Source organism: Hipposideros armiger, unplaced genomic scaffold, assembly GCF_001890085.2.
Source record: "Hipposideros armiger isolate ML-2016 unplaced genomic scaffold, ASM189008v1 scaffold_439, whole genome shotgun sequence".
Classification (NCBI taxonomy): domain Eukaryota; kingdom Metazoa; phylum Chordata; class Mammalia; order Chiroptera; family Hipposideridae; genus Hipposideros; species Hipposideros armiger.
Window position 1 is genome coordinate 895,890 of NW_017731789.1, and position 19,745 is coordinate 915,634.

At 33.1% G+C, this 19,745-nt stretch overlaps 1 protein-coding gene across 6 annotated transcripts in view; it reads right to left on the reverse strand.

Moving 5' to 3' along the window:
- The window catches only part of ANKRD17 (ankyrin repeat domain 17), a 166,937-nt gene that overhangs the window by 57,697 nt on the left and 89,495 nt on the right, over window positions 1-19,745 (reverse strand). For all 6 annotated transcript variants that reach the window (XM_019665320.1, XM_019665321.1, XM_019665319.1 and 3 more), the window contains 12 exons: window positions 17,317-17,473; window positions 13,930-14,077; window positions 13,541-13,688; window positions 12,157-12,390; window positions 9,498-9,592; window positions 7,242-7,479; window positions 5,607-5,798; window positions 5,128-5,237; window positions 3,157-3,244; window positions 1,502-1,629; window positions 1,110-1,253; window positions 600-702 (listed from right to left, as the gene is read on the reverse strand). In XM_019665320.1, coding sequence (XP_019520865.1) covers window positions 600-702; window positions 1,110-1,253; window positions 1,502-1,629; window positions 3,157-3,244; window positions 5,128-5,237; window positions 5,607-5,798; window positions 7,242-7,479; window positions 9,498-9,592; window positions 12,157-12,390; window positions 13,541-13,688; window positions 13,930-14,077; window positions 17,317-17,473 — 1,785 coding nt within the window. The remainder of the gene's footprint in view (window positions 1-599; window positions 703-1,109; window positions 1,254-1,501; window positions 1,630-3,156; window positions 3,245-5,127; window positions 5,238-5,606; window positions 5,799-7,241; window positions 7,480-9,497; window positions 9,593-12,156; window positions 12,391-13,540; window positions 13,689-13,929; window positions 14,078-17,316; window positions 17,474-19,745) is intronic.

The window sequence follows — 19,745 nt, forward strand, 5'->3', positions numbered from 1 at the left end:
ATTGGTTCTTCAGGTAAAAAGAAAAACGGATTCAAACTGGTAGCTGCAATGTTTTGGGATATAACTTATGAACATGCATGGTGTAACACCCACAAGTCAAATATATGGACCTCAGAATTCTAGAAACAAACAAGCATATCTGAAGTAACTTTGAATTATTGGTTGAGAAAAGGTATCCAAGATATAAAATATATTAAACCAGTTAATATAAATTTTAATTTTGATCTAATTTGTTAATCTCATGCCTCATATCACTACAGAAATTTAATTTACAAAAATGTTACCCAACTGTACCCAGCCTAACATTTTAACATGAATAGAAATGACTAGTTATTAGAGGAAATCATAATCAGAATTGCATCAAAGATGAGCATCTGAATTTCTCCTGCTAATACTTCTAATTCTAGCACAAATGAGTACTATTAATTATCTTCTCTAATAGCATGCTTTTTCATTGGTAAAAAAAAAAAATCTTTAATTATGCCAACTTAGTAAAATTCGTTTTTTGTGGAAAAATAATTTTAAAAAGCTAGGTTTTGTAATCTTATCAGTTTTACCTGGACAACATGTTAGAAACAGTCTTTAAAAGAATAACTGACCTTTATTCCTGATGGGAAGAGTAGTGGCAACATTGGCAGGTGGTTTGTCAGGCTCCTGAGGTGGGACAACCATGGGCAGTGCTTGAACTGGTACACGAGGAGCCTAAGACAAAGGAAACTAATTGTATTTCTGCTTTTTCTACACACTCCATTAAGTAATATGCTTTAAGTGAAGCATAAGTTACAAAAACTCAAAATATTTTTAATATGGCATTACTCTCAGACAATAACATATTTACTTAAAATATGCTGGTACCTAATTATTTTCCATGACATTTTTTTAATGGACGTTGAATTTCAAATAGTTATTCTGGTCAAAAGACGGCAAAGCAAGATCCTATCAATCTAGAATCTGATTATATCAGATATTCATTAACTATATCAAGTATATATCTATAAAGTGAACTATATAACATAACATAACAAAAAATTACCTAGTTTAAACTGAAACTATGAGCAAAAGGGGAATAAAGAAGATATAATATAAAATGCTTAAGTTTTCAATCTTACCCTATTTAAATCGTGGGATGGGGGGGTTAACTGAGTGACATCTGGTGGAGGGGCTGAAAGCAAGTTATTAGGATAGTCCAAAAGATAGCAAACAACACTTGTATGACCACCTTTTGCTGCTTCTATCAACATCGTCGAGCCATCCTAAAAGAGTGGATATGAAAGGGAAAAAATTTTTTTTAAATAATTTACAGAACCATTAAAGAAAATAAAGCCAACAAACCCCAGACACATTAAAATCTTAGGTTTAGTAAACACTTTCTTCTAATAAGACAGAAGAAAATGAATACACTTAGAATGTCATTGTAAGTGGAACTTGTAGATAATATTTTGTAATGTTCAAGAATTAAGAATTAATTTACAATGCTGCCTGAAACATGTGAGATACATACTTTTAAACGATGAGTAGGATCTGCCCCATGAGCCAAAAGTAGTTCCACCACGGCCAGATGACCCCCTGCACAAGCCAGGGACAGTACAGTATGGTCATTATTAGCTGTAGTTCTATTCACATTTGCTCCTGAAACAGACAACGCATGGGAAATCATGTTAATAGAGAGCTGTTTCTGAAATTACGGCACATTTCAAAATCAAAGAGTAGAGAGAATAGTATAATGAAGCCCCTTATAGCCATTACCCAGCTTCAATGATTATAAACACAGCCAATCTCGTTTTACATATACCCACATCAACTGTCCTCTCCCATCTTGAATTATTCTAAGGCAAATCCCAGACAAACACGATATAATTTCATCTATAAATATGTCAGTATGACTAGTAAAAGGACAAAAGTATACACTATTTCTAATGATGGTTCTTAAAAAGTAAAATATGAAATTTTATCTACATTTTATTTTATAGAAAAGATGACTAAAAACCAATGAAAATAAACCATACTGCCCTCTATGGGCTAAATATGTAGAGAATGAACACCAAATAGAAAGTAATAATATCATCTTTTCTCAATGAAAAAGTATCTGAGAATGAAAACAGGTATATCTTCTCTTCATTATAAATTGATCCCAGATTCTGAGCACTGTGCTAGGCAATGTGGTAAATGAAAGTAAAATAGCAGGAAGAAATTGGAATCACATTCATTAAAATTAACCAAAGGAGAGAGGGCATAGTGATTATGTAAATAATTGAGAGTAGAATGGTATAAACAGACATCCAAGGGTTCAAATTACCTAAAATAATTTGACCAGTAAGATAGCTCTGATTTACTTTCTTTACCAATAACAATTATAAACTGAACATTTCTTCAGTACTTTTGATAAGAAAACGGCACAAATTGCTTTTTTAATTATATATAGTCTTTCTATATACAGCCTTTCTTTTATCTATGTTGAATCAAATGTAAATTCTTTCATTTTCTATACTTCAGAATATGATGAAATCTGCATGAAAAACTGTTTCCATTTGAACTTATGTAGTAAATACGTTTAAGAAATAATTTCAAGGAAATAACCATAATCCATATGTTACTTTTGTCATTAAGGTTTTTGGTATTCCAAGTAGATTTACTGACCATGAATGAAAATCCTCCATGCATTTTAGCATATTTGTCACATTTCAATTTTGAAAATTTGTTGTGCTATATTTATGACCACCTTCTACATTTTACAAAGAAGGAAACTTAGGCCCCAGGAATTATAAAGTAGAAAACTGACTTGCCCTCAAGTTATTCAGTGGCATAAACATTATAAAAATCCAGACATATTATTACATGAACAGAACACACTTTAAGCTATCTGAACTCAAAGTTTAACATAGATAAATTTTTCTTTATACAAGTGTTTCTTGACAAGGTGAGTACTCAGTATGACAACTCTTCATAGTCTGGAATTGTTCTATGGACTTCAGGATGTTTATCAACTACCCACTCACAAACTCAGCAACACCCCTCCACTACGTGATGTCAAAAAATGTCCTTTACCCCTCAATCTCTGAGGGGTAATACCTGAGGGCAAGGGATAGACACCTTTGATTAAAAAAGAAAACCAAAACACACAAAAAAAACAAAAACAACTATTTTATCCAAACATACCTTTACTAATTAAGAACTGAACGGTACAAACATGACCAGCTCTTGCAGCTTTCATTAAAGGAGTTCTTCCACCTTCAGATTCATGCTCCTGTTTGAAAAAACAAATACTTAATTGATATTTAATTGCTAGTGAACAATTATCCTTTTTCGTGAAAGTCAAAAGGAAAATAATTGGACTAATTTCTGATCTCAATATATTAAATACCATGCTTTGAAGCAATTAAGGAATACATTTTTAAATTTAAGAAATCTCAAATTAGAAATATGCTCCACAGAAATAATTTAAAGACTGGAGTTATATTTATGTGATTGTGATGTCCTCATCTAAATCCATATGGGTAATTTTTCCTTCTCTCTGCAAAAAGGATTATGGAACTTGAACAATGAGTGCCACTCTAGCACGCTAGCACAGTACTCTCTAAACAATGAACATTATTAGCATTATCCTCATCTACTCCAAGTGATTTTCCTTTGGTAAGTTTGTAACCTGTCTGCACGAATTTCTGTAAGTACATCACTCTCTACAGACTTCCCATTAGCTCTATTTTACTTATATAAAAACAACAAGGCTAGTGATAATTTAGATAACTCTAAGACCATCTATTAGAAGATATTACTAGAGATATCTGGGTCTCAAAAGGGTGGAGAATCTATTACAATTGTGTGATTGATGAATAACTGAGAAAACTACCAGAGATCTTAGAATATAAAGGTTTGAGGGGAAAAAAAAAAACCTTTTAAAAATCTTTTATATATTTTAAACATTCACATCTGATGAACATTTTTTTATTTTTCTCTTAAGCCATACACTAGGTTGTTCTAACTGAAATTAACTAAGCAAGATTACATTGCTGTATGTTTCATAGCCATTGTGGTAAACACTAGAAATATAGTGACTGAGCTGAAGAAGCTTAAAATCTAATAAGGGAGAAATACAAACACAACTAACTAGAATACAATGTGTGTCGTAAGTACTTCGAGAATTGTACCAACACATGCAGAGCTGAAAGATATCAAAACAGTAAATTAATTCAACCTTCTCCTTTCATAACTGAAGAAAGAGAAGTTAAATCAAGTTTACAAAACTAGTTAATGGAAGAAGAGCCTGTTTCTGCCTGCATGTGAATTTGTCATAAATTATGAACTTCGTCAGGAAAACACATTTGCTTGTTGATCTCAGTCCCATGAACATGAGTAGTTATGTTTTAATCAAAACCTACCAGTTCACATCTCACAGGCTAAATTGGAAGACTATTTTCCCGATGCACATGTGCTTTATGCTTCCCTCCCTCTTAGGCTATATTCTTACTATACGATTCCTTCCAACTAGAATATTTCTTTTGTCACAACACTGCCATAACTACCTTTGTAAACCTTACCCAGCCCAGGTGTACTATCTCAGATGACATCTTTACAACTCTTCTGACCTTGTTTGCTCTGTGTACTTTCCCTATGACATCTCTTTACAATCCTTATAAAGAACCTCTGTATTTCAGCTTTCTTACTAAATTAAATGTTATCTGAGGGAAATACTATTTATTAAATACTTATTTTTAAAATACTTAATTATTTAATAATGCTTTGAACAGTGTAGGCACAATTTATTTCCTAAGCTACAGTGAAATGCCTCTAAGCCATATTTGCCTGTTTATACCAAATCAGAAAAGCTTCTAAAAATGGCTAAATACCTAATAGAAAATACTTTTGTATTAACATATCTAACACAAAACTTTCCACTTTTTGTGGGGGTACAAGAGGTATTAGATTTAATAGTCCTGCTAACAAGGAAAATACTAATGGACACCAAACAGTGTAGAAAAGAAAATTGTGACTAAATGAAATAAAGAATGGTAAAAAGGCCAACATAAAATTAGAAGTAAAGAAATACCTTTGCCTATAATCACCATATAATTTTAAATTAATTCTTGTATTAGTTTTAAATATTAGGATTTAAAAAGTGACACAGCTTACCAGATCTGCTCCTGCCTGAAGTAAGACATCTGCTACGTCAGTATGACCATTTTCACAGGCGTATGTTAGTGCTGTATCCCCTGTTGCTGTTGTTGCGTGAACATTAGCTCCTGCGATAGTATTCAACAATACAGACTTAATAAAAGAATCATAAGACATAAATGGACAGAGAAATTTCTTCTAGATAAGCCAAATCTCCTCAAATTAGACAAAACAGTCATATCCATTTCTAGAAAAAGAGCATATTGTCAGCCTCTTCAAAAGCAAAAAAGAAATAGATCACTGCTTGAAATTAAAGCTGCAGACACTTCAAAAAGCAATAAGGTAAATCATTTATTCAAAATATACATCAATTTTATCACATCACTTTTTCACACAAATTCAGTGTATCATAACACCAGAAAAAATTATTTGCATTTTAACATTTCTTACTTAAATAAATCATGTAAAAAACTTGTCCCAAATGCAAAATTGCCTACCTGCAGCTAGTAAGTATTTAACTAACTCCAAATGACCCTCTTGAGCAGCTTCCATTAAAGGGGTAGAACACCCTAGTTCTATATCAGCTCCCGCCTTAATCAGAAAGTCCGCCACTTCCAGGAAGCCTCCACAGCAAGCCAGAGTCAAGGCTGTTTCTTGAGTTTCTTCTGTCTGTGCATTGATATTTGCTCCTAAAATAAAGATTCTAATTATTTAAAGAACGTCATTAATTTATTCCAGAGATAAGCAAAACATGACTGTTTCCTAATAAACTACACTTCAAAAATGAACATTTATATTTCTAAACAAATTAACAAAGTGCCTCTCCCTTACTCTGGGAAGTTAAAAATAAAAACTATCAAAATCATACTCACTGGTCCATATTTCATGGACACAGTTAGAGTAAGAGTTGCTCAGTCAGAAGGTACCAGTCTGGTGATAAAAGGACTTAGAAAAATAAGCTACATTCCCTTGTTGTAAAGATTCAAAAATAATGATGATAAAAACGTTGATGATGATAAAAGCTAATGTTTAAATGCCATTACTATTTCCCAGGCAATACTGAATGCATTTTACATGTTACTATTAGCTCCATTTCACAGCTAAGAAAATTGAGGTTAATAAACTCGCCCAAAGTCCAAGGTCACAACAACATTATCATCATCACTATTACCACCATAGCTAACACTTGTACTATATGACAAACAGTGTTCTAAAAGCTTATATATAACACATACATACATATATACACACACACACACATACACACACACATATATATATGTATATGTATACACACACACACACACACACACACACTACATATAAACTCTCACAATAATCCTATAGATTACAAAATTGAGGCAGAGGTTAGAAACTCACCTAAAGTTACAAAATTGGCAAGAAGTGGAGCTGTGATTCAAACCTAAGAAATCTTCTCCAAAACCTATGCTATTAAAATTCTAGTCAATATTACCTCTCAATTAAAAGGTTTTATTAAAATGTGCCATTCCTCTTAAATTTGTCCAAACAAAAACTTTACTACTAAGGAGATATAAAAATTAGACCAGAAATAGGGATAAATATGGGAGATACTTCTAAAGGTAAGGTATCTTAATATAGTAAAGTAACTCATTTTCCCCAAAAGAAAAGTCCATGTGTTCCATGTGTACTGAGCTCCTTGACAGCTTCTTATGTGTGCATTCTTGCATTCCCATCAAGTTAGTCCTTACAACAGGATTTCCCATACTGTATTTCATGAGACACTACATATATCAAATATTTATTAATAGGTATTTTCCCCCAAGAGAAATTCTCTCACTATATTAGCTTGAGAAATGCTGAATCTCATATATGCTCCTACATAACCTACAACCCTAACCCACCTCCAGTTCTCCGTTTTTAATCACGGAGCACATAATGGCTCTGAAAGTTCTACAATAAAGAAGTCTACATGATTTTGTTTACCACAGTATGGAAGCCATTTTTAAAGCAAACACTTCAGCATTAGTTTTTGTGATAATATCTCATTATACATCAACTAGAAGATGAAATAGTGAATTCAATTTTATAAAACTATAATCTTACATTTTACACATTTATGTTTTATTTAATGTCTTGATTGGAATGGTTACCTTGGCCTAGAAGTAATGCCACCATTTCTTCATGTCCCTCGCGAGCTGCTTCCATCAATGGTGTATAACCTTCATCATTCACCTCCTCCAGGCTAGCTCCTCTTTCAATAAGTAAAGCCGCAAGTTCCACATGCCCACCACATGCAGCCAAAGTCAATGGTGACTCAAATGAATCAGCAGGCATGTTCACTTGGGCACCACTGTCAAGAAGTAACCTAGCTACTTCAACATGGCCATCCTAATTACAATGCAATTAAAAAATTAAATCAGCACCATTTAAAAAAATCTTTTAAAATATAAAGATTTTTCAATTATTATACAATGAAGCTCACTGATCTCCATTAAAATAAGAATTAATAAATGTACACTTAACTGTTGTATAAGCAAGTATTATTAAAGCCTATCTATTTCCTTAGTATAGAGTAGGAAATAGAGATTGAGATTATAAAACATGTTGAAAATGATGTCTTCAATCGAAAAGTTTATTAACCATCAGGAAAATAAACAGTAAGTACATGAACAAGAGACTACTAGGAGATAACATCAACACTGCATGGTAAAACTTAAATACTAAAAGGATAAAGTTTAGAAAGCGAAAATTGGATTTTTCGTAGAAACCTTAAGAACAAACCAACTTCTGATTAGGTAAAAAAAAAAAAAAAAGTGCAGTATTTTTTGAGTGGGGGAATTGTGCATGATACGTTAGGGGAAGGGGAACACAATATGTACATGGTACTTCCTTAGCTGTTCAACATGCCAACAAAAATTAAGAAAAAAGAAGTTCTCTCATCATCTTCTGTCTCCTTTACCACAGCTTTCCTAACTATTAGTAACTCCAAGGTTCGCTTTTCCCTTCTTTTATATACCTTTTTCCTTCTATATATTACCTCACAGACATTTCATTTTCTTTTAATATGTCATGCTCATTTTTGCCTCCATGCTTGCCATTTAATACCACTTTAATTATCTAATTACTATGGTTACTTTGATGTTCTTCCAACTCAGATTTTTTTCCCTCCATAAACAGTCAACTTCTACATTTCCTTTAAAGTCCAATTTAAAACCACAATCTTTTAGCAAGCTTCCAAATGCCTGGCCCCTAATAATTACTAATCTAAAAACATTAGGTAGCCATTTAAGACTTGAGTTGCTTTGTTTTCCTTATTTTCATTCCAGTGTTTGTTTTAGTAAATTATTCTTTTAAACAAACATAAGTTTTTTCCAAAGGTTTTGAGTTCCCCATCTGTTAAGATGAGAATAATATATCCTTCTCTGGGGTTGTTAGGATTAAATGAGGTAATGTGTGTAAAACACATTAGTAATATCCCCATGATAAGGAACTTAAAACATCCTTGCCACCCCCACTAGAGAAGCAATCTATAAGTAGATTAAGAAATTAAAATGGAATAGTCTATAGACTTAATGAGCATGCACTGGAAATAAGCGTTATAAGTATTATAAGTAGGTGCAGAATAGTAGTGGGGGCCAGACATTTGGAAGCTTGCTAAAAGATAGAGGTTTTAAACTGGACTTTAAAGGAAATATAGGAGTTGACTGTTTATGGAGGGAAAAAATTGTGATTAAAATTTAACAACCCTCTAATCATTCTCAAAAGGGAAATTGTAAAAAGAAACTTCAAATCCATTTGGGGATTTCTATCTTTGGCATGCTTTTCTCATGAATCTGTCTATAATGTTGCTCTGAGCCATTTCTGTGTCACAAACAGGCTGAGATACAGAAGTTTAAAAGTACTATTACCCGTTCCCAAGTTCAAATTCCAAAAAAGAGCTCTTACAAAAGGAATTCAGGGCTCAGACAAGACCATGATAGATGGGGAATTACGTAACACATATAATACTCTAATTTCAAATTTTTGATAAATAAAATTATTGGTTTGATGAACATATTATGCTTAGTAATATGTGCATACTCTAGGGACTATAGTCTCCTCGTTAATATCTTCAATCACTTTTTAAATAAAAGTCAATTTTTGTGCCGACCATGTAAAACCAGTAGTTATGTGAGACTAAGAAAATGAAGGTAATTCTGTAAAACTACAGAAAGCACCTCTGATAGAAGTTAATGTTGTACAACTGGCTCTGAAAACTACTAATAATTCAGATAGCTGAGGTTCTGCTCCACAGTAAATCTATGATAAACAGAATCTCTGAACCCAAGGAAAAGGCACTGATTGTATACTGTCTCTCTCTACTCATATATAAATACATTTCATGTATGTAATTTTACCAATCTTACCATGCAAGCCTCCATTAAAGCAGTGTGCATTTCATCTGTTTTATGCTCTTGATCTGCGCCTGCTTCCAAAAGAAATCGCACCATCTCTAGGTGTCCTAAACCGAAAATGTATACAATTACTTAAAATATCGTACTTAAAAATTTTTTTTTTAATTCCAATATTTTGAAAAGTTTATTTAAATTATAGCAATAAATTCATAAGGATAACATTAAAATCAGCTACAAGCCACCCTCAACTGCTGAACACAACTTATACAAGTGGTCTTTGCTGTTCTACTCCCTACTGTTGCCCTAGAAACTGTTGCTACTAGAATCCTTGCTGTAGCAGGCGCAAAAAGATGCCATTAAAATCCAACAACCAGAATATCCCCTCTACAACCTTTTCAGAGCCCAGGCATGCTATAGTTCTTTTATATGTGGTGTAGAATAAACTAGCTTTCGTGAACTACTAGCCTGGGACGATTATAATCATTGAAGTTATTTATATGAGGAAATGTGTTTTAAGTTTCTGTAACTAACTCAAATTTTTTAGGAACATCCTGCTTGTAAGTTGAGAACTGCAGATATAAAAATATTCTTGAAATACCATTCGGTCTATACGCATTTATTTAAATATAAACATACGTACATACACATACACACATACACATATATTTATGTAGTTTCAAATAAACCATATGCTTCAGTTCAAATCAAGGCACTTTATGAGTAGGTACAAATCAGACACATTATATTTTAGAAAGGACTTTGGATACTATGCAAGAAACCACAGAAAAATTAATATTATTTTTCCAGTTGCACTGCAGTCAATTCTCAACCAAGTGGAAAGTAGGGTGGAGTGAATGGTGGAATCACAGATAAACAATGAAACAAAACTAACTTCATTAAATGCAGGATCTAATTGTATCTTGTTTTTGCTAAACTACCTGCCCTCTACCCTCCTTTTCCTCTCCGACATTCTCCCTTTCCAAAGATCCACATCAATGTTCAGTCTCAGCCTGAGTTCTATCTCTTCCTCATCTCCTTCTCGTCAATCTATGTCCTAGGAGACCTCACCAGAAATAGAGGAATGGGAGAGGGTCCATGGATCCTTGAAAGTAGTAGAGGTGTTCTCCACCAGCTCAGTTTTATATCCAGTTTCTAATTAAAGCCAGCAAGCCCCAACCTCAGATGCCCCTTTTGGAAAGCAGGGTGGGGCTACAAGCAAAGGAGAGAGGGAAAAGTAGTTACATGTCGCCCATCTCAATGCTCTTCTGACTAGTTGGGACTCAAAAAGAATAAAATGCAGCCAGTTTCAGGTTCAAAAGTACTTGTGAAAATGGGAGAGAGTCAACCAATCAGCCCTCCCTGTAGAGGCTGCCCCAAAGCTTAATTATTCTCCTCCCAAGGAAGATCAACCTCAGCCTAATTACCAAACAGAACTGAGGAACTAGGGACTTCAGCTGTGCTTCCTAATTCACCTTTAATCTGAAAACACCAAATAATCAAAAACACTTTAGATAGACTGTATTTTCACATTTAACGTAAATTTTAGTCATATATATCTAAGCATTATTAACCACGTTTTTAAAAGGAGGTTATTCCAAAAGATTTCACACAACCTTGGCCACTCTGAAATAGAATGAAACAAAACAACACCAGGGCCAGGACTAGGGTGAGGCAACCCAAGTCAGAGATACAAAATTTAAGGAAGTATTCACTCACAAGCTTGTGTAAGTGAAGATTTAGCCCTTGAGAGTGTCTCCTTAAATTTCGTACTCATCTTGCAAGGGTTTTTTTCTTGATGCCTCTGGGTCAAGAATTTACCACTTATTTTATGATACAAACATGACACAGCTACAGATGATATAAAACGCTTAACAGAATAGCTATGCAGACATAAAATTGCATGAAATCTGTTTAAAAAAGCTTCTTAGTTTATAGCCATTTATCTGTCATAAGGTGGAGTTTGAAAATTTTCTGGTTCTTTAGAATGCAGAGCATTAGCTAGTCGAAGACCAAGCATCTTTCCAGACAATAGTCTTGCCCTCCCAAAAGAGAGTATTTTCTGAATTATCAATATTTTCAGGTTGATTAACATCACTTAAGTACCACGTACCCACTTTGTACAGCTGTATATGGGTATTCTCCAGCTCTTACTTCTAATTTTATTAAAGTTCTTCTTTTCAATTCAAAATTCGTCCATACCACTTTTCACTTTTCTTCTCATATCCCCTCCTTATTCTTCAAATTTTTTTTTTCATTTTTTTCTTGGTATCATGAGACATAGCTTAAGCACCTTCCTGTTAGTACAGTATTCTGGCCATTTTTATTGTTTCCTTTTAAACTTACCAGCTGAATACTTCTAGATTCAATAGGTTTCTTTTGAGTGAACTAGGAAAAATATTCTGATATGCAACATCATTTAGAAGTGCATTTTATATTAAATAACTGTTTCTGATAAAGTAATTAAATCAATTAAGAGTCATTTTTTATTGACAACATTTATAATATTGAGTCTATTATTTAAAAAGTTTACATGTTAGACTTTTAAACTTCAAAATACTTTATCAGTTCATCACATGGTATATATTATTACATTGTTTACTTATTTTAATTAAAAAAATAAGCTGACACTTCAAATGTTTAAAATTGTGTTAAAAACCGTTTTATACTGTACCTTTGTAACAAGCTAATGTAAGGGCACTCTCTTTAAATTCATTGGAATGCGTATTAATGCCAGCCCCATTTTCTAGCAGCAATCTGGCTACTTCCACATGTCCAGCACTTCCAGCTTCCATAAGAGGAGTATGACCATTTTCATTATGGTCCTCAATACTAGCACCGGATTCCAAGAGCACCTTTACAACATCTACATAGCCTCCAGCACAAGCATATGTAAGTGCTGTATTGCCTGTTTTAATGAAGAAAAACAAAAAGACATTAACATAAAATACTCAAATAAAAGAGTCTAATTTAACATCAAAAATAAAACTGAAATGGGAGACTATAACCTAAATAAATTGAGTATATGTGTGCATATATATTGGCTTTCCTCCTTGCATTTTATCTTACTGAAATCAACTCCCTGTTTTTTCCATTTAAAATCAGGGTCAAATACATGTGGAAAAATCAGATACACTTAGCATGATTGTAGAGTTATAAAAGAGCTGAACAATTCTGAAATTAACTTTTCCAATGAGAAAAAAGTTACGTTCATTCTAAATTTAATCATAGAAATATTTAACAAGATTTATTTGGGGGGGATTGTAATTATTCATCATATACACCTCATACCGTTCCTTTTAATCATAAGTATTTGCTTTCTCTACAACTTCAAACATCAGTTAGCTGATCAAAGTAATTTGAAAAACATTCCTTCTTGGTGATAAAAATCTTTCATGTTGGGGGGGGTGTAAAATCAACCTTCTGGGTAAAATAAGGATTTCTAAAAACCCCTTTAAACAGAACCTGCAGACTTTAACAATTATTTAAAATATTTAATATTTTTGAAAATTCTATATGAAGAAAGTGCACAAAATACATTTTCATATTTTTAGAGGTTTTATAAAAATCCATGTATGCCCAAATTTGAAAGAAAAAAAATTAGACTATAGTCCCTTGTGGGACACAATAGTTTCATAATACTCTCTTTTCCTATAGGCCACAATTTGGTAACAGAAGGCAATAAAAGACTTGCCTTTTGTTCCACATCCTTTATGTTATTCGTATCTTTCCTTCCCATCTCCCTCGAAAAATAGGAAACCTGGATTTGAGAGCCATAGCCCACACCTCTCCACTTCCAAGAGGGTGGTCCTTCTTACTGGGCCAGTGTTTAATCTAAAACAACCTTAAAAGGCCAAGTAATTGCCCTCATATACAAAACAGGAGATATTGCATTCAAAATATATTCTAGATATTTTAAACCTAATGCACAGACTTATGCAAGTGTGCGGCACTTAAAATAAGAGAGCTGCAAAAGCATCACGAATGACCGCTTTCATGTGAAATACTTATTACCGAAGGGAGTTAATACTTAAAATTAAAAAAGAAATATGCATAACCTGTTGAAGACTGTGCATTGACATCAGCTTTATGAGCTAGCAGCAACTTCACAATTTTGACATGTCCTCCATTAGCAGCAGCCATTAAAGGTGTAATGTCACCTTTGATTCCCCTATCTTCCACATTTGCATGCATTGCCAACAACACCTTATGAAAGAAAAAGTTTAAAGAATATTAAAAAATGGTATTTCTATTTAAACATTTTGAACATGTTAACACTTACCTAGTCATACCAAATATAGTAAAAGAGCCAATGACCACAAAATGTATCTAACAAAATTATTTGTTGAAATGAGCCTAATGGTTAACTTTATTATTTCCTTACTGAGCAGGCCAGATTACAAAATAAAACAAAACAACTCATGAGCTTTATTTTGAGAATACAAACCTGGGCAAGCTCATAGTATCCAGCAGAACAAGCTAAACAAAGGAGGCTCTCCCCTTCTTCAGTGTGTTCATTTACACTTCGCCCTTCAATGAGTAACTTGCGCACAGCATTTACATCTCCTTCTGAACAGGCTTCTGCCAAACTGCGGCTATTAGGGGAAGAATATTATATCAGGATATAACAATATAAAAAATTGCACAGCCTAAGTTCTGGACAATAATGCTAGAACAAGAATGATCATTTCAATATAATCCATGACAAAAAGAAAACTGAAAATGTTTCAGTTCATTGAGTTTTTTAAATCTATTGGGGTGTCGGAAAAGTCAAGACATATTTTTTCTATGTTTTTCATTGCAAAAATGTGTCATGGCTTTTCCAACAACCCAATACATATAAAAGTCACTGAATTAAAATTTTCAACATTACAAAATGTTTTCAATTATGCAACTGCAAGATAAAGTCCAATTTAGTGTAAGTGGGAAAAACCCAAAATTTTAAAACATAAAATATCATAGAAAATCATATGAACAAAATACATGTTATAATTACACTTCTTTTTGTTCAGTTACTGGAAAATTTTTATAAAATTTAATTTTAAAGTATTGATTTATTAAAAGTAAAATTTGTATTAATTATAAAGGTCTGAGTCCTTCAATCAAGTAAAGAGAAATCAGACGGGCAAGTTATAAGCATGTAGTTTTGACTAATATTTGAATAACTATTAGGAGAACCTTTGTTTTGAAGTATTTACTTATGCCATTGTGTTTTGTGGGGATTCTGAAAAACATCCTGTTAAGGCAAAGGCTGAATTCAAGCAAACGAGTGGAAAAGCGGAACAACAGAAAATTAGACTGAGAGTCAAGTGTTTCCCCTGTAAACCTCCTAAAACAATTCCGACTATGCACATTTCTAAATATTCTCTCACGTTTGGATACAGTTCATTCTGAGAAAAACACTAAATCCAGGGCTATTCATCAACATTATCTTTATTTAAAATATAACTCAATTCATGTATCATCCTCTTGAAACATGGTCCTGTCACTTCAGACACTAAAAGCATTATCCATGCATAAATTTCTATACCTCTATTATTACTAGATACAGAAGCTCATCTTTAGCTCAGATTATGGCCAAATCCCCTTGCACTCCCCTCTTCTTCAGGCTCTTTTCAATGAGGCAGCCAGAGATCTTGTTTAAAGGAAAGTAGATCAGGTCACTCCTCTGCTCAGAAACCCCCAATGCCTCTAATCTCACTCACAGGAGAAGCCCAAATTCTTACAAGATCTGTCCAGTAGTAGGATCCCACACTCCTCCTCTTTACCTTTCTGGTTTCATCACCTACTATTCTTACTCTTGCTATTTCCACTTTAGTCACATTAGCTTTCCTGATTTTCATCAAAAACACTAAGCTCTAACTCCCAGGTAGATAAATGTATTTGCAGTCCCTCTACCAACATAGCTCCTCTCTCAGACACACTCACTCCCTTACCCATTTCAGGTCTTTGCTAAAAGCCACCTTTAAAATGACCACTGTGTTAAAAATGCAATATGCCAACCCCAAACACTGCCCTAGCACATTCACATTCAAAATTTCCCCCCATTATTCTTATGATTGTGTGCAATACTGTATATTTTTAACTTAATTGTATTACCTCCTTACTAAAGTCAATCTTGAACAGCACTTAGCAAGCTTGTGTCTTATTTCGATTTTATAGGATATACTGATGGTCTCTATACTGTCAGTGTTCTCTATCATCTTTAAGCAAGTTTGGGACAAATCCTCCCCACAAGATATTTCCTGTATAACAGCACACCTTTTCTCTCTTTCAAGTGGTCTCTCATTCTCTCCCTCTCCCTCAGGCACACACCCTCTTTAACCTTTCCATTTAGATTTTCTTTCAATTTCTATGTATATGCTAGCTTTAAAACAACCTTATAAGGACTACTCTAGCAATGGTTGAACTTCAGAATTTGTGAGCAAAGAGAACCGTACATCTGGCACATGGCACTGCACTTAAATAATGTAAAATCTGGCACATAGCACTCACTTCACTCCACTACATTTCTCAAGCTTTGCCAAATAAATATGACTGTCACAAACATGCTCTACTGTTTCGCTGATAACTTCTAGTATTTTCAATGCCAAAGAGTCTATGACTTTTTCTATTCTATTTCCAGCTTGAACTAGCTTTAATACACTCTTCAAGGTGTTTTTAAATTTTTTTTCTTGCCAGTCTCAGCAGGTACCACATTAAAAATACCTGGAGATCAATAATACTATAGGCCAGTAAAACTGAACTGTTAACTAAGGAATACAATCTGAGGTTAACTCAAGAAGAGTCAATCTATGAGAAGAATGGTAAATAAATTAATAAAAACACAAAAATCTACACAAATAAAGACAATACAGAGACAAAAGAAACAGCAAACTCATATTCTTGTTAATATTATATAACCTGTCTTTCATGCTCTTAAAAGTAGTTGCATAAAAAAACTATACAAAAGACAATTCTTAAATGTTGTTTCTTAATTTTCTAAACCCATACATAAAATACTTCCATTTTCTCAACTGTTTAAAGGCACCTGCTAAAATAAATAAAATACCTTATTTATAGAGGCAAAAAAGAAGCCTCTGAGGAGTGAAAGCTGGTTCCTTGGAGTTTACATCCATTTTTCACTATCCATAATTGTTTTTATATATGAGGTGGGGTGGTTTTTATTGCATAACACCATCAGAAAAACTTAAAAAGCCAAGTCGCAAAATATTTAGTGAGCCATTACTATCCTATATAAAAGGAATTATAGCACATACAAAAATAAAGTCCCTGGGATTCACTTACATTCAAGTTATGGGAATTAGATCTATAACATTTTTTTGAACATTCATAAAAACAAACAAAACTTTGCCCTTTAAAACAGTCAAAACAATGTACATGAACTGGAAAATGATATGACTAATTAGAAAGCATTTACTTCTTTAATTAATTAGAAAGCATTTACTTCAAAACATTAAAAGAATACAAAATCTAAATAAGCAAAAGGTCTTTTATAACATATTGGCTAAAAGTCATCCTTGCAGTCAGACAGAAACTGGTGCCCAACCCTGCCACCTGTCACCTATTTAAACTTAAGTTACCCACTTCTCTTAAGCTTTTCATGAATAAAATGGTGAAAAAACAAAATCCATGCATATGGCTTTTTTTTAGTATAAATAATATCATATATATATATATATATATATATATATATAATAACACATGTAATATAATACATGTAAAGTGGCTGGTATAGTGACAGGCATGAAATAAATGTCCAGTAAATGTTAGCTATTTTTTTATTATTTTTAAGAAAATGTTTTTATATTGAACACAGTGAAAATGTACTTACTTGTCCGACTGCCCTGCATTTGCTGTGCTTTCAGCTCTCATACGGGTAAGTGCAGCAGCAGCTTCATCCAACGCACAACTAACAGATGATGTCAACCTCCGAAGCACTTCAGGATCTGCAAAGGCTTTACCATCGGCCGTGGATAATTTGCCTATTCCTATATTATTTTCACAACAATATGGATACACCCAAAAGGAGAAACAAAGCAAAATTCAAGTTACTTAACTCTATTTACGTTATCAAATAACCTCCAAAGCATACATTGGATGTATGTAGTGTCTGCTCCAAATCTTTTGAGAAATCACTCTTTTCTAATTCTCTGATAATCTTATTTCTTCCAAGTGCTTGACCCTGTGGCTCTAGTGCCAGAAAAGGGTCTTTGGCCTATGCTGCGACAATTGGCCTATGTTGGGACAATTAGGAATCCTCACATAGACTTTTGCCATAGGTATAGAAGAAAAACCTATGTTCAAAGGTTGCTAAATTGCTAAGATGTGAGTCATGAACTATTTGGCCACTCTGATCACTACAAACGAAAAAACTATCCAAATAAGTTAACACAGAGGATAAAAGAGCAGAGAAAAGAAAGGAGACAGAATTTTAATAATGTTATTTTTGACTCATTGATACGAGTAGTAACAGAAGCCGGCACCATCCCTACATTTTTGGTAAACAATTACTTTTATTTAAAAATGCTTAGTTGGGCTATTACTATCAATTGTGACAAAAAGTGGTCTAATAAAATATTATGGGCTATATAAAAGATTACCCATATTTGAATACATATTTATTTCAAATTATAACAACTGATTGTACATACTCAAAATCATATCTAAAAGTACCATATTTAGAAAACATTCAGGATAGCAAAAGAAAAATATTTCAAAAGCAGAAATGGTTAGTAACTATCTGCATGAAACGTAACTTGCTGCTTTTCCAGGTATCCTATAAGGAAAGCTTATCTCTAACATTTATTAGTCTATCTCAGGGGTGCTTAAACCAGGTTGTCAGTAGACCTTTACAAAAATAGTGTATAGATGCTGAGTTCCCCAATATCTAAAGATGTAATTCAGTAAGTAGGAAATGGGGCCTATACATCTACATAGTTTAAAAGCTCTACGGCGATTCTGATGCATAGCCAGGATTAAGAGCCTTTGCTCCAACTTGAAGATAAACATCTACTGCTATGATGGGTATTACAGAACCCCGCTACTCATCATGTGGTCCATGGACTAGAAGCATTGCTATCACTTGGAAGCTTGTTAGAAATGCAGAATTTCAGGCCCCCAGATTTACTGATCCAAAACCTGCATTTAAAAAGAAACATATCCCCAAGTGATTCAGATGCACATTAAAGTTTAAGAAACACTATTATAAGTTTTAAAACAAACTATTTAACTAAGACATAGACCAAAAAGACCACACAAATGGAAACAATAAACATATCTATGCAGGCTTCTCATAACAGTGGAAGTGCTAAAAGTTTGTGTTTAAAGTTTATAAAAGAAAAACTTATTCCTGTTTGCTTTTCTTTCTGAAAAATCCAAAATATCAAATATTACATCTTATGGAATCAAAAATAAGTCTGTCAAGAAGCCTTTATGATTTCAGATATATGTTCAGAGCAGTCAAGTTTAGTATCTGCTGTAATCAAGATGTGCAAAGGATAAAAGCAGTTTTGGTCTAGTAAGACTGATGCCTACTTTATAATTTGTGTCACTAACATTAAAAGCCAACTGTAGTCTGAATCTGTTATAGTACTATTTATTCAGTAAGATATCTGTGGTTAGTTAAGCGTTCTAAGAGACCAAGGTCACAGATGCATTTTCACATAAGAGAATTAGCTCCATTTTTTTTTTCCCAGCTCAGATCAGCTATATAACAATTTCTTAGTGTTAGCAACAGAGCTTGGCAAGAGGATACATGTGGATCAGCAGAAAATAATCATTGCTTTAAAAAGAAAGAATACCAAAAACAAAATATTCCATATTAAATTTTTATGAACTTTTCATATATTCATAAGATAACTATGATAACTAGGAAGTAACCTAAGACATACATGGTAACCACTCAAACAGTGATTCAAACTTAGTTTATTCTATCTATTATGGTTATCCTTTTTTTACTGTTCTTATCCAGTTATTAAATATTAATCAGTGAAGATCAGAAAACAAACAATACGTGGTGACCAGATTATTCTTTCCAAATTCTGACATTTAATCAATTGAACAACAGAACCATATAACTTCAGAGAGAAGATACATTAAAAAATTATCTAGAATTCTGATTATAAGATGATTTTAAGGTAATCATTTTCCCCCTTTTTTTCTCTTAGAATTTACTCAAAGGAGAAGTAAAATACAATAGGAACTCCATCTTTGATAAAACTAGAAGAAATTTGTAAATCTAAGCTAATATTTATGAAGACA